This window comes from Botrytis sinoallii (genome assembly GCF_014898435.1).
Source record: "Botrytis sinoallii strain Bc 23 chromosome Unknown BSIN_005, whole genome shotgun sequence".
In the NCBI taxonomy this organism is placed as follows: Eukaryota; Fungi; Ascomycota; class Leotiomycetes; order Helotiales; family Sclerotiniaceae; genus Botrytis; species Botrytis sinoallii.
The window spans coordinates 1,031,725-1,047,465 of record NW_024066032.1 but is presented as its reverse complement, the minus strand read 5'-3'; the positions used below and the strand labels follow the sequence as shown (position 1 = coordinate 1,047,465).

General features: G+C 40.4%; 3 protein-coding genes across 3 annotated transcripts; 2 read left to right on the top strand and 1 right to left on the bottom strand.

Annotated features, from left to right (window-relative positions):
- Window positions 1-45: 45 nt before the first annotated feature.
- Window positions 46-2,200, top strand: EAF02_003478 (uncharacterized protein; the record flags this gene model as incomplete). Its single annotated transcript, XM_038899526.1, has 6 exons — window positions 46-234; window positions 303-1,210; window positions 1,267-1,272; window positions 1,525-1,730; window positions 1,853-1,940; window positions 2,023-2,200. The coding sequence occupies 6 exons, from the start codon at window positions 46-48 to the stop codon at window positions 2,198-2,200; spliced, it is 1,575 nt and encodes a 524-aa protein (XP_038760453.1).
- A 993-nt stretch (window positions 2,201-3,193) lies between these two features.
- Window positions 3,194-5,551, top strand: EAF02_003477 (uncharacterized protein; the record flags this gene model as incomplete). Its single annotated transcript, XM_038899525.1, has 2 exons — window positions 3,194-3,288; window positions 3,364-5,551. The coding sequence occupies 2 exons, from the start codon at window positions 3,194-3,196 to the stop codon at window positions 5,549-5,551; spliced, it is 2,283 nt and encodes a 760-aa protein (XP_038760452.1).
- A 6,187-nt stretch (window positions 5,552-11,738) lies between these two features.
- On the bottom strand, window positions 11,739-14,836 carry EAF02_003476 (uncharacterized protein; the record flags this gene model as incomplete). Its single annotated transcript, XM_038899524.1, has 3 exons — window positions 11,739-12,295; window positions 12,351-14,316; window positions 14,369-14,836. The coding sequence occupies 3 exons, from the start codon at window positions 14,834-14,836 to the stop codon at window positions 11,739-11,741; spliced, it is 2,991 nt and encodes a 996-aa protein (XP_038760451.1).
- Between the last annotated feature and the right edge of the window lie 905 nt (window positions 14,837-15,741).

The following is a 15,741-nucleotide window of genomic DNA, read 5'->3' as shown; positions in this document are numbered from 1 at the left end:
TTCTTTTGAGGCAAAGCATCACACATACTCTCAGGATTTTGGACAATGCGTTTTCATGACACTTTGTTTGTGGTAATTACCACTATCTTTTCTCTAGGCGCAGCTATTACACCGTCAGCTTTGAATTTAGCCAATTTGACCAACCTAGGCCTAGAATCCGGTGATCCGGCAATATATGCCCGAATTCTAGAGCTCGGCAGGGAGTACGGAGACGTTGATAAGTGTCAATTGGCAGTGAGTTTTCTGTTTCACGACTCAATTCATGAATGCGATATTGATTTATCATAATTTCATCAACTTAGTGTAAAATTCTCTCTATCCTCTCTCCCACCAAACTCACCACCCCCTCGTCTCCAGCCTACATACCCCTCCCATATTGGTCAGTTCAACAAGCCGAAGTTGTACCGAGCTGTCGTTTCGACGTTACCATTCCTCAAGATATCTCTACAACTATCAAAATTTCTCGCTTGACGGATTGCCCTTTCGCTGTGAGAAGCGGGGGACATGCGTCGTTTGCTGGAGCATCCAGTATACAAAATGGTATCTTGGTCAATCTGCAAAAATTAAATACAGTTCAATTGAGTGCAGATAGAGGAACAGTAAGTATCGGACCTGGAAATACATGGTATGATGTCTATCAGGTGTTAGATCCATTGGGAATAAGCGTAGTGGGGGGAAGGGAAGCTGGAATAGGAGTGGGAGGACTCACGCTTGGAGGTGGAATATCTTATTTCTCTGGCAAATATGGATGGGCTTGCGATAATATTCTCAATTACGAGGTTGTTCTCGCCGACGGCAGTATTATCAATGCATCCCCAACATCACATCCAGATCTATACCAAGCCCTTCGTGGCGGATCCGGGACGAATTTCGGGATAGTCACGAGGTTCGATGCATTTGCATTTGAACAAGGACTTTTATGGGGAGGATCTAGATTTTACAGTTTGGCTTCCAATGCTTCACTCTCAGATGCATTTTCGCAGTTTATTGTTGACGCTCCAACTGATGAGGATGCCCATTTATATATTGGTTGCGGATATGTCCCGACTTTGGGAGGATTTGTGACGTTTAGTGGTCCCGTGTATGCAAAGCCGGTGGCAAATGCGACAATTTTTCATGCGTTGAACGATGTAGTAAGTTTGGGAGATATGACAGGAGTAGCGAGTATGGCGGAGTTGTCGGTGCAACTTAATCAGACGGCTTTCTTAAGGCAAGTCATTGTCGTATCATGAGACGTTGGGAGTGGTTGTGCTGACTTATTTTTAGAGAAGCGTATGTGATCCTTCCTTTAATCGTTGTTCGCGTTACCAAATAAGCGATATGTGCAATCCTCCGCGGATCTGAGATTGAAATCGTCAGCGTCCTGCAATGACTATGTTTTATTTTCATTGGCGCTCCTGATTCGAAGCATATATACATTTATTTGTTAAGAAGACAAGATGATAGACCTTCTTTCAAATCAGAAGTTGTTTGTTGCCAATATTTAGGATCAGTACTGACATATCAAATTCTCCCTGGTTATAGATGGAAAACAGTTACTTTCAAGAATAACGCCACTCTATTCAAAAAGATTCATGATATCTTCGTGGAAGAAGCAAACCGCGTCGTGGAAGTTCCAGGAATTATGCCATTCATGGCACTTCAACCTCTTTCACTTAATATCATTGAACAAATGCAGAAAAGGGGTGGGAACGTATTGGGCTTAGAGACGGAAGGAGGCCCACTTAGCAGTAAGTTAAGGAAGAGATGAGATGTGTAAAGGGAACAATGGGGAGAGATAACGGGAGAGCAGTGAAGGAGGAAGATAGGACATGGGTAAAAGCTGAATATGAAAGAAGCTAACGGAAGATAGTAATGAACCTCAACTGGGGATGGGAAAATGAAGAAGATGACGAGAAAGTTTTCACGGCATTGAATCGATTTGTAGAAAGAATTGTTGAGTCAGTACTCCCTTTCTCTGCTTGATTCTGTTTTTCTTAAAGACATATCTAACGTTAATTACTGACTCTATGATTTTGGCAGTTTGGCAAAAGAATGGGGACTTGACAATCAGTTCATTTATATGAATTATGCGAGTGAAGAACAAGACGTTTTTGGTGGCTATGGAGAGGTTAATGAGAAGAAACTCAGGGATATACAAAGGAGATATGATCCCGAGGGAGTCTTTAAAAGGCTGCAGCCGGGGTATTTCAAGCTTTGACTGGATGAGCAAAGTCGGCAGATTCGGGGTGAGGTAATGAAAATCGGCAATGCACGTACAAGATTTGCTATTTTGGGAGATCTAGATTCAGCGACTTTTTAATTTAACCAAAATCTGCATCTAGACTTTTCTCTAGAATTATTCTCATGCAAAAAATCAGATTATTGGATCTTCGCAGATCCCGATAGATCGAGGCGCGCAGCCGTTCCATGGCCATCATTTGGGTAACCTACCACAACATGAGCATTGAGCCTCAATCTCTAACTATTCGATGTTCTCATCGGCAAGCCACTGAACACATCGATTAATTTTTAATCCGACTGGTTCACGTTACATTTTTCATGTGAGTCAAGCTTTTCATTCGCGCTTGTCGTTTCATCCACTCATTTTCGGGTTCGCTAAACACATCCCCTGAAATTAATCCTAGCCAATCAAATGATTCACAACCCGACTCTTTCAGACGAGATAATTTTACTAAGCGCCAACGTCATGTTTGAGCTTTATGTTGTGTATTTTGCATTTATTGGATGAGAAACTTGGATGGAAACTACAATGAATTGTTGTGAATCGTACAGCAAACTGGCTAGTTGTCTATTTACCTGTCGATCTGGTGGAGTTCTGGAAAAGCGACAAGTTTGTAATGCAATGCACTCAGTGGGTTTGGGTCGCGTTCTCGGTCATGTTAATTGAGTTTTCGAGTATATAGAATGAGTCGAGACTTTTGGTAACATGATTTCAATTTCCATATTCTACTCATCATTCGTTTTCCTATTCTCAGTTCCATTCATTGTGTCGTGTCTTGTCTGTCGTTGATTATTTCCTTCTTTTCATTTTTTATTCACAACTTTCTTTGCTAAATTGTTAATCATTAATTTTTGATACCAAAAATTGCAATCTTTCACAGCACATATATCTAGTACACATCTAGCCTTTCTTTTATCCTGAAAACACTTCCCACGGAATAATTCTTGAAAAAATATCATCTCTACAATCATGAAGGTCTCGCCTCCACTCTTTCTTTTTGGTACAATTTTTCTTTCTCATCTTGGTGCGGCTGGTCCGTTGTGGCGCAATGGAACAAGTAGGAAGTAAGTACACTTCTTTTCTACCCAGGTCACTTTGTGTAAGTGGTTCCGGGATGGATAATTCTGATTTGACACTAGTTATATACGAGGAGGTGAACGCAAAAGAGATAGCGTTACTCCCATCGCGATCACTATCTTACCTGGGACGGTCACTTCTTCGATAATCAGTTCTACAGCTCAACCCGAATCCACATTGTCAATAGAAGGAACCACCACATCCAGTACGAGTGTAACGGCGCTTTCTTCACAGTCGAGCAGTACTTCACCGACGTCCGTGGTACAATCAACAGAGGGATCGAAGACGACGAGATCGAAAAGCGCAACAGGTACTGCTAGTACTTCATCGGACGAGGATAACGAATCCAAGACATCGTTAAGCTCCGCTACATCTTCTTCGCAGCTGTTATCTTCAATTATATCGAGTACAGGAGGCACAGCCCCGGCACGATCAAGCCAAGCTTCAAATACTGAAACCAGAGATGGAAGCGGAATTCTAACCGCAACGGAATTAACACTTACTATTACTCCACCGCTAAATACAGCGCCCACCGGAAAACCTTCTACGAAGAGTGAAACATCAAGTCAGGGTGCATCTGAATCACAAGCTAGTTCTTCCTCTTCAAACCAAGTTTCTTTGCAGACTACGACTTTTGCGCCTCTACCTACCACTTTACCTGAGAGCAGTCTTACGACGAAAACTTCTTCAACGTTATTAGATAGTTCGACACTATCGAGTCTGAATTCTGTTCAGACTACGACATTCCCACTGCTTCCAACTACCTCTTCAAAGGCTACTGCAACTCCAGAAAGCTCTTCGGGTGAAACTTCCAAGGGGTCTTCCTCAGCAACTTTAACATCAGTACCGACATCAGTGTCGAGTATATCAGTCGCACCATTTGGTACTGAAGACTCAACCACGGCAGCCACAGGAATTCCGCAAAGTTCCAGTAATTTGGGTCCAAATTCTGAATCCACGGTTGGTATCACAACGGAAGCATCTGGGATCACTCCCCAGACTTCTATAAGGGAAACGCTATCACCTATTACGGTTCTATCAAGCACTACTGGAGCCTCAAGTTTAGTGGAGAGTGTCTTGTCGACGAAGGAGACTTCAAAGGTTACAGCTCAACCGCAGAGCACTATTGCACAGTCTAGGACGACGGTGACTCAGGCGTCAATTTCTCCCACAGGAGCATCTGAGCAGAGTATTACTCCTCAAATCTCAATAACGGGAGATTCGTCTCAGGCGACATCAAGTGATTCTGTGCAAACTACATTCGTATACGTAACCACAGTTGTTCCATCTTCCACTCTTGGAGTTATCCCAACCTCTTCATCTCCATCCACAACCTCAACTTCATCTATACCTGTAAGAACCACAAAGCTTGACTCTTCTACATCATCATTTTCTTCAGCGGCAACAATTATCAAGACATCTAAGGTCTCTACGATTTCCTCATCTTCAGAGCCACAAACTACAGTTTTCCCCGAACTACCCACCACACAGCCTGCTAGCACAGCAGAAATCTTCATAACAACCGTAACACCATCAACAAAAACAAGAGAAACATCTTCTGGCACCACAAAAATACCTACCTCTACATCCTCAATCAAAGAAACCACCATTCAAGAATCTTTCCTCACACCTACAACTCCGAGGACCACAGCCAATGTCCCCAAAACTACGGAAATAGCTAGCACTGTAATCATCAGTGTAAACACTGCAGATTCGAATAATGGGGCTGTAACTGCATTAACCATTATTCCCGTTACTGCTGGATCCGGTTCTAAATCTAATTCTGGATCTGGCAGTGACGCTCCCAAAACCACAACTAGTGATAGAAATGCAGGGACAACCACATCCATAATCATCATCAACGCTAGTCCCACAGCTATCACAACAGCTGGAGGTAATGGTCTAGCACAGACTACACCTTCTCCTGTACCCATTTCTCCGACTCCTGTTCGCACATCTACAAGTGCGATAGATGATGGGCTGAAAACAACAACGCTGAGTATCTCGCCACCGAGAGAAACGAGTGTTACGATTGCTGCTGCGCATGCACTGACGTCTGCGCCTGTAGCGACGAGTATGAGCGCAGCTGGGAATGTTTGTTTGGGGGTGGGAGGGGATGGGAAGATTACTAGTATGAGTAGTTGTGTGGGTGGTGCGACGAGACGGAGACGAAACGGTGAGTGTGACGGTTACGGCGAGGGAGACGGTTACGGTCAGGGGGTAGGGCTTAGGGCTCTGATAGGGATGTGATAGGCGGACATTTTGGGAGAGGGAGAGGGAGGAGTGGAGTAATGAGATAGAATGAATGAATAAATGCATGAACGAAGCGAGGAAAGGAGGGGGAGAAATAAGGAAGAGAAAAATTGATAACTTGGCGTTTGGATATTGGATTGGGTGTAGACTCTTACGTCGTCATAGTTTCCAGCAACCAGCAGACTCACGTTACATCGTCTGGGGTGACAAGCTTTATCATTAGGTACAAAGTATACTGTTAAGCTAATCAGTGCAATTGAAATCTCAGTCTTATGGTGCTAGAAAGCTAGATCTGATTTTAATGTATGGAACGATAGATACTGCGGAGCATGTCTTGCTTCGTGCTGATGTTCACCAGTGTGACGGGACACTTCTCAACTTCAAAATTTGGCATTATTTCAGTCCTCAATCCTTTGATATTACAACCCATCTTCTGGTTGTTCAATATTTGATCAATGATTATAAATATTCTCAAGATATCAGAGATGGCTTTGCAAAAGATATTGCCAAATCCATTTTTACAGTCTATTCGTAGGAGAAAAAACAGACCGGAATTGATCACTGGCAAAGCCCTTCAACAATCCAATTATTTATATAGTAATATAATTGGAGATTATTTAGGGATTTGTTCAATATTATTAATTCTTATAGTTTTATTTGTAAATTGAGTTATTGTAAAATTTATAAGAGTGATCAATTTTCGCCTCTCTTTTCTCCTCCATATAGGCAGTACCCCGTCAGTGATGCACCCGCCAGCGCTTGCACCTGCGAAAGAGTATTTCGATCATAATGTTCTATATAGAGCCTAGCGATAATGTCATTGTGTCGACTTCATCACGGAGAGTTTATGGCGTAGGGTTTTGTATTAGAGTTATATGGTAGTAGGTATTTTATGGTATGAGGGTGGTTAAATGACATTAATTGGAACAATCAAAGGGCTCTGAAAGGGGAGGAAGGAGGGTTATAAGTAGTTTACCCGTTGTATCTGCACTCCCATCCTCACTCCAAGCACAAAGGCTCTGAAATAATGCGGGCGCCAACTCACATACAATGGTGTTATAGTGATCTTTTTACACTATGCTAAATCATATGTTCATGTAGTGGATTATATGGAAATTAAGTTTATATCGTTCAAACGTTGGATTTGTATCAGAAATGCGCTCTTTGATATGGGAAGGGAGTACAAGGGCTCTAAAATAACGGGCGCCAACTCGCTCACTACGAAACCTGAAAGCAACCAAAATTCATGATGCAACAGTGGTTACACGAATTCGTAAGACGACGAGAAGTTTCGATTTGAGGTAGATTTGAATGGTTGTCTCGAAAAATTGTGAGACTTTATTTAAAGATTTATTTCATATCAAGTAATCAACCATGAATTCTTTTATCAGAATCTAAAAATACTTAGACTATCGATGGTTTCCAACACTTCTTGGAGAATCTTCTGAATTGGTGCACTCATTGATGTATGTATTAAACCATCTATCTGACGATCTTGGTTAAACTAAGGAGCAGCGATTCAAAGCCCTATTAAGCTTGTCACTTGACTTGTTTCCAGACCATTAACTTGAGGTACATCAATGATCGTGGGTGGAAAGTTAAGCTACTGGTACAATAGGATGCTGTAAGGTAGGTCATTTTTATCAATCTCAAAATTCCATATTCTGACGATTACGAAAGACTAAGCTTTTTCTAGGCCACTGCGAGCATTCTCTTGAGTCAATTTGGACACCCAGTTGTTTGAAGTCTCTTCTGAAGTATGACTTGCTGATAAATTCATATATGGAATACTTCGACAATTCTTTGCCGGATATTCAGCAGAGAACTCGCATCAACTGATATGGATTAACCTCTGGGAGTCTGAGTCTGGCAATTCTTATGAGTATTAATCCCGAATCACCTTGTCGATAGAGCTCAGCCAATATTAGAGGAATATCCGTCTTCAAATAAAGTTAGGACAATTATGCAATTGATCTTCAGGAAATCGACAGCACCCAACTACCCCAACAAGATTGAAATACTAGATCCATCGAATCGAACCAAGAATAATATACGTACTGATTTCAAAATGTGGCATGGATAATTACTACAAAATCAAGGAGACTTATTTCAATAAATAGAAACCATCTCAAACTCATCTTCGACCCTCCACTCCCATCTAATGTCTCTCTTTGCATGATTTCCAGAACCTGAACCCGCCCCTGAGTTTATATATGCCACTTACCTATTAACACTTCCTCAACAGTACGGGAATCTATTCTCCTCCTGGTAATCACAATTCATGCTCAATTCCAATATTTTCTAGCGTCATTTCAATCTACCCGTTACTGTGATGAATCATCGCCTAATAGACTCCCATTCCTGTCGATGTCCGGGTATGAGTAAATCACTAACTCAACGTACACCCTCTTTTCTGGAAAGGTGGTGTTCAAAAGAGGGAATAATGAGAAGAACTTACACTCACTCACACAGAATGTTGAATAGAGAGGTAATTGGCACTTTAAACACCTGTTCGCGCAGGATTTGTGAAGAGTCTCATGAATTAAAGGAGTAATAGAATAGAAAGATTTTGGTCATTACATACTACCCCCTCTCTGATATTTCAATTTTCCCATGAATTCACAACTAGACTCACAACTGAAAAAGTGAATCATTGACAGGATCTAAAGCTTGAGGCCGGGTATAAAAATCGCTGAATCATCTATGCAATATTGTTAGATAAATTAATACTTCGTATTCTTGCCACACAGGATGATCATATTAGCATGACGCTCTCTTCCCTTCGCTTAGAAACATCTCTGGGATTCGGATTCGGGGGTTTCTCTTATCCTATTTCTTTTGAATGAAGTTAGATTGGATTATGAAAGTTCTTGCGAATTAAATGATAGTGATCCGTAAAATGATAGTAAAAGGAATACAATAGAACTACCATATAATATATAGAATGACAGTAATAATAACAAGAATACGACAAAGTCACTTTAGAGAAGATTTCTTCACAAAACATAAGGATCTCGAATATATACAGGTATCTATGCTATCTAATATCTTCCATAAATTCTCGATCCTTGTCTCAGAGTTGCAGAACTCAAACTTCGTTACTCCGATCTCTTGTATATATATATACACACATCTTGAAATTATCTTATTCGAAAAAATAGAGAAGTCTATAGATTCCCATTCACCCAAAAGGACACAATAGATAAGTTGTGAATTAATTGCAGATAGAGTATTTCACTATTCTATCTACAGAATCTACTTGGAGTAGGTACTCGTGTGCCACTAGAAACTTGACTATTTACTCCCCTCCCCCCCCCCCCTGAGATGTACTACTATTTCTCTATATTATCTCAATATACAACTATCAAGATATACATATACATACACAACCCATGACCTTCCCTTCCCAATCCCTTCTCTTTCCACAATCCAAACAATTCATCCCGCCTTTCACTCTATTCCACAAAGATATTCCAAGAATCCTCGAAACACTTAACCCCAAACAAATCAAATCAAAACAATCATAGAAGAATATCGCCCCCTATTCTACAAACACAAGAATAGTCATCACAACCCAAAATCTAGATAAATTACACGACACTGACATATTTGAAATACCATACCATCAACAACGAAATCAAACCATCAGGAGAAACGATAACAACAAAATCATAAGATTACATACACCACCCCCCAAATACTTCCAATCCATGGCATAATAAATCCACAAAAACCACATACTTGATCGCAGGATGCAATCGCAAACCAGACTCCCGGAATTCTCTTTCCTGTCTCTCATCATCTGTGTCTGGCTCTATTTACCGAGTTCCAAATCTCGGTCACAGAGTTTGTGTACATATGAGATATAGATTTTAAATGGAATACCTATCTAGACCTCAGGAAACTGAATGAATAACTAGATAGGCGTATATGATTATTTTTTATAAAATAAATTCATTTATTCGCATTCATCATTACTACATCTTGTTCATTATTTTCTTAGTTTCAGATCCAACTATACAATACTAGAGCACAGTTGTTTACTGAACACCAAAATTATATCAAAACTTATATAAAATATATATATATTTTTTAAAAACAAATAGATATTATTTAATAAATTCTATATAATTCTATTCATTTCCAATTAAGATTTAACAAAAATCAAATAATCTATTTTTACGATTTTTATTCATCAAAATATCTATTTAGAAAATTAATACAAACTAAAAATATTAAAATGTATTAATAAAACAAGCGAAAATTCAAACCTTTTGTTTTCTTTTGATTAGATCAAATCAAATCAAACCTTATAGATGATAATATTCTCATATTTCAAAATCAAAATAACTTTTCATTCTAGTTATATTATATCGTAGGTCATGAGCTAGTATATGAGTATATAGTATATAAGAGGGAATAGATTAATATTAGTCTATTATGGGAAGCTGGCTCGTATTAACAACTAAATAGCTATGAACACGTGATTTTCATGAAACAGTATATGATATTCTTATTTTCTTTTTCTATATTCGAGGGGAAAAGGCCTTATTTTATGCTTTTTCCTACTAATCTAGCTTTCCACTTTCGTTTATTTCTCGTAGATCTCTTCCTAATCCGGCCATTCCATCAAATAAAGCTTTTCTTTCTTATTCCTTATTCGATTTCGCTAGTACTATGTCGATCTTACTACGAATGGATTGAAAGAACTAATAAAGAGCTAATAAAGAATTGATTTTCAGGCCGTTCTAGGCTAAGAGCTCTCTTAAGCGACGATCATGTGATCTGATCATGTGATATTGTGATTTGCTCTTAGTATACTATATGAATAGAACTATATATATATATAAAAAGATATATTAATTATATTATTTTTTATATAAAAACAATATATTATTATATAATAAAACTATCTTTAAAATCCTGATTAATTTTAATGGTTTCAAAATATTTTCTTTCTCTTTATATTTATATAAATAGGACCAAATAATCATTTTTCATGGAATTTTTGAACCCGATGAACAGCTAGCTGTATACGGTACTATATACACTTTCTCTTTCTGCCCTCTTCTCTACTCTGCTCCCCTCTCCTCTCCTCTCTCACCACACCATATCATATAAAAATCACTCTATCCCCACTCTCCTATCTCATCCTATCCCATTCCACCCATCCCATTCCGCCCATTCAATTCCACTCACTCTAAAACACTACACCAATCATACAAAACCCCAACCCCAACCCCCACCCCTCCTCCCCTCCCCTCCCATCCCATCCTATTCCATTCTATTTTATTTTATTTCATCTTATCCATCCTATCCCATCCCATCCCATCCCATCCCATCCTATTCCATTCCATCTCATCTCCTCCCATCCCCTATTCCCTATTCCCCATTCCTTATCCCCATCCCCCATCACCTCACTCAACCCAACCCACCTCATATAAATTTCCCTCCTTCTCTTCCTCCTTCTCTCCCTCCTTCTCTCCCTCCTTCTCTCTCCTCCTTCTCTCATCCTTCAATCTCCTTTCTCCCTCCTCCATCTATTACTCTATTTATTACTTCCCTTCTTTAATACATTACTCCCCCCCTCTCCTGTCCCCCATTCCCCATTCCCCATTCCCGCGCTCTCTCCTCTTCTCCCCCTCTCCCCCTCTTCTCTCATCTTTCTCTCTTCCCCTTCTTCTCCCCTCGCCTCTCCTCCTCGCCCAGCTGAATAAATAAATAGATATAAATAAATCATTCCATCATTAAAGTACCTAGTACCTATTTATTAAAATAATAAAATTCCTCATTACATCACATCACATCAACCTATATATTACACAATCGCACAAGCATAATCATCTGCATACTCATTCAGAGGTTTCTACTTACTAGGCAAGTATTCAATTCAGTATTCACATATTCAAAAACTCCCATCACCCTATTCACAGCGCATCGTAACATATCATATTTCACCACAACGCTCTATTTTATTCCTATCCTATGTATGTCCATGTATCCCCACCTCCTCAATTGCCAAATCTACCCCCACCCCCACCCCCACCCCAATCAACCCATCGACCATTTCATAATCCTTCTAACTATTCATAATTCCTTCTAAGACCTATCCCATCCGACGCTATGCCCATACCTCAAAATGATTCAAACCCAACAATCCTTCCCTTGCACCTGATACGATAACCTATCTTCCTTCACCGGTACTAGGTGCGCCAGGAATCATATCTAATGCCTCCAACTTTCCCATCATATCTTCTCGCGCTTTCCCCTCAATAACACTAACCGGTCCCAAATCAGCTACATTTGTATCACCTCCTCCAAGAAGTGCAATACTACTAATAACATCCGATGGTTCCAATAGATGCCATTTAGCCAATGTTGGTTTACTTGATGCGCCCACAGTAACGGTGAAAACATGGTTTACATCCAATTCACTGTTGTTTAAAGATCTAAACATATCTTCATCTGTCGTATCATCACCTGCACAGAATATGAATTCAGGAGCTTGTCCCACTTCTTTACCGTAAGCATCAACAAGACGTTTGGCGATGGATCCTTTGTTGATGAAAGTAGGACGAACTTCGAGATTTGCTTTACCAGTCATAACTTCAACGTCCCAAGCTTTACCAACAGTAGCCATGAGTTCTTTTTGACATTCGCGAGACATTTGTTCACCGAGTTCTGGGTTAGAAGGACGGTAATGCCATGTCAAAGCGCAACGTTTGCGTTCAATGAAAGAGCCTAATTTTGTTAGCTAGAGACTCCAAAAAATCTGTTGAATAGAACTATTACTAACCTGGAGTTTTCTCAGTATATTTCTGAAAACATTCCATAACTTCCTTTTGCCAACCCATATCGGATTGTTCAGCAAGGTTTTCCCATTCTTGACTCCCTGGATAACGCATAAAACTACCATGTTCAGCACTGAATCCTAATTCTGGAATATGTCCTAGATGTTGTCCTAAGAATTCTTGATCTCTACCACTAATAATCCAAATGGCATTCTTAGGATCGGAGGCGAGTGCTTTCAGGGTGCGGTACAACTTATCAGAAGGTAAAGCTGCAGCAGGATCTCTAACAATCGGAGTAAGAGTACCATCATAATCGAACATGAACAATCTCTTATTGGCAGCTTTGTATTGGATTAACAAAGAAGTCTTATCCAAGAGGGGTGTTGCAAATGCATGACTGTTGGAACTGATTTTGGTGATTAATGTTCGAATGAGACTCTTTGTCCAGGTTGTGATATCATTACTGAAGATGTACTCGGATAACGTTTCGTGAAGTTCTGCTTTTTTGGAAGGGGGCAGTTCCAAAGCAAGTCGAATATTTTCCGCAACGGTATTGAAGTCCCACGGATTAATGTGAATGGCTGCATCCAAGACAGCAGCCGATCCAGAGAATTCGGAGATGATCAACGGACCGTGATTCTCTTTCTGACAAACCACATACTCCAAACTTGTTGTATTCATACCATCACGTACACTTGTGATTAAACCAACATCTGCAACACGAAGAAGAGCGAGATACTCCTCTTGGGAGAGATATTGAGGATAGTGTTGGACGGGTGAGAAACTCAAAGATCCATATAGACCATTGATTCTCGCAACAAGTTCGGCAACATTGGCTGCAATCTTATTTCCAGAATCCTCTCTTTCTTCCTCAACACTAGTTGGACTTGTGACTTGTACCAAGACAACCTTCTCACGCCATTCGGGAAAATTCTCCAAGAAGCGCTCAAAGGCCATGAGCTTTTGTGCAACACCTCGAACACTGTCAAGACGATCTCTACCGACAATGATTTTCTTGCCCGCATACAACTTCTTCAATGCAGCAACCTTTTCATCAACAGCAGGATCATCAAAAGCGAGCTTTTCAACATTTCGCGCATCAATTCCAATTGGGAAAGCCGCTACATCACATCTCGCACCATATGCTTCGACACCTACGCTCGTGGATGGAAATCCTAGAATACGAGTACAACAGGAATTAAAGTGCCGTGTGTAACTGAATGATTGTAAGCCAACCAAATTTGCGCTCAAAACACCCTCCAATATCTCCTTTCTTCTCGGTAAACAACGAAGAAACTCGCTACTGGGGAATGGGATATGTAGATAGAAGACAATGCTCATATGTGGAACTCGTTGTCTTAACATGCTGGGAAGAAGTAAAAGATGATAATCGTGAACCATGACAATATCTCCCGGTTTATAAATTTCGAGGATTCGGTTTGCGAACTTTTGATTCATTCGATAATAATCCGCCCAAGATTGTCGTTCTTGTCGGCCATTCGTCGGTTCGTGTTGTTTGTAATGGAATAAAGTATATAATTCATGCTCGGCGAATCTTCTCCATCTTGATTGGTCTTTCAAACAAACACTTCCGTCCTCACTAGTATCTGCATCATCACATAACCAAACTGGGACTATCTTTCCATGTGATTGATCTGCGAGTTGTCTTTCCAGTCGTTGTCTATCTTCACTAGTAACAAATAACCCATCGGTTTCTGGTGGTGTTGGAGGCATAGTAACGCCATCAACTGGGATTGGCGCAGAGCTTTTATTGAAAGGAACTCTATTTTGTGGAGGTTGCGATTGTATAGGATGACCTCCCAGAGGAGGAGTATCTGGAGGAGTAAGATCCTCAACCGAGTTGATTTCTCCGGTCCAGCCAACGAGTGTATGATGCCATGGCGATTTTTCCGATGCAAGATATCTGAAAGAGTCGAATTGCGAGGAACCGCCATGTCTTTGCGACCATGTCTATGCGATCGTTAGCATCAGAATTTTCCCCAAAACGCGTCTCCGCACTCACCCAATCTGAGCCTTTTCTGTACATCAAAGATTGTTGTATACAAAATGTCGCCGAAATAATTCCTCCCGTCAAATTTAATGAAGGATGCGCCGCTCGCGGATCAAGATCCGATAAGGAATTTTGTCTCTCGCGACCAGGAGCTAAACTCATTCTGCGAAGAACTTCTTGATTTGATAATGTGCCCGTCTCGGCATCGGATGGAGATTTTGCCATGATTGAAGACTGATTAAAGCCTTGGGTGAAATAGTTTTGCTCGTCGATCTCGATGGATTTATCTTCTGCTTGAATCGTTTCGTATGCCCCCAAATAACCACCCGGAGTGACTGGAATGTTCGTAATCGATGGGCTTAAAGCTGGGTGTCGAGTAATCTGTTTCTTGAGAACCGCTGGTCTTGGTGGTGGAGGGGTAGCTGCTGCTGATGACTCGGTGAAGCCTGCGCTTGGCGAATCTCTTGAATTCTCTGCCATGATGAATGATAAGTAAAAGTTTATGTAGGAATGGTATTGAAGGTATTTATAGAAGAAACGGTCACCAATAGATTTTAAAACAGGGTGAATCTTTGGGGAAAAGAGGAGCTGAACGGCAGATGGTTCTTTTTTTTCTTGGGCGGAAAATTATGTGAATGGAGGGGTCGTATTGTGATTGTGAAAGTTTGAATGACTCTCCAAACAAAATCTCTCAATTCAATTTTGGCAGAATGGAATGAATAAGGAAAGACCACAAAGTATCTCGAACCCAATGTGACGGTGGTTTCTTTATTTTTGGGCTGATTTTGCTTGGTTTATATCCTTTCGGGTAGGAACGTGGGTGAAGTGGTTGGCATCAGGAAGGAGCGCCATATGGAAAATGTTGGAATGAATGGAATGAAGGGAATTGGGACTGATGGCACACCTCGGAATATTCTATCACCCAAATTTCTGATTTCTGATGAAAAACAACCCACCAAGTTGCAGATTTGCCGGAGCAAAAGCTCAGGTCGTACAATTATGTGACGTAATTAAAGTTAAGAGGTATTGACGAATGATATAAGTGATCTTTGTAAATAATATGGAAATGATTATAGAAATAATTATAGATTGTCTTTGTCTCGTCCAATTTTTGTCTTTGGAATGGTGGATGTGAGATTGATGATATTGATACTATTTTGCGATTTGAAGACGGGAAGATGGGAGAGGGAGAGGGAGAAGGAGATGGGAGATGGGAAGACAGGAGAGTTTTGAAGCGAAAATTTAAAGGGAAGAAGGGGGAAGGGAAAAGGGAAAAAGGAGTAAAGTACTATAGCTAGCTGTTTATTACTTGTTACTTATTACTTATTAGAGCAGAATAGAGTTTACCTACCTACCTACCTACCTACCTACCTAGGCAAATACCC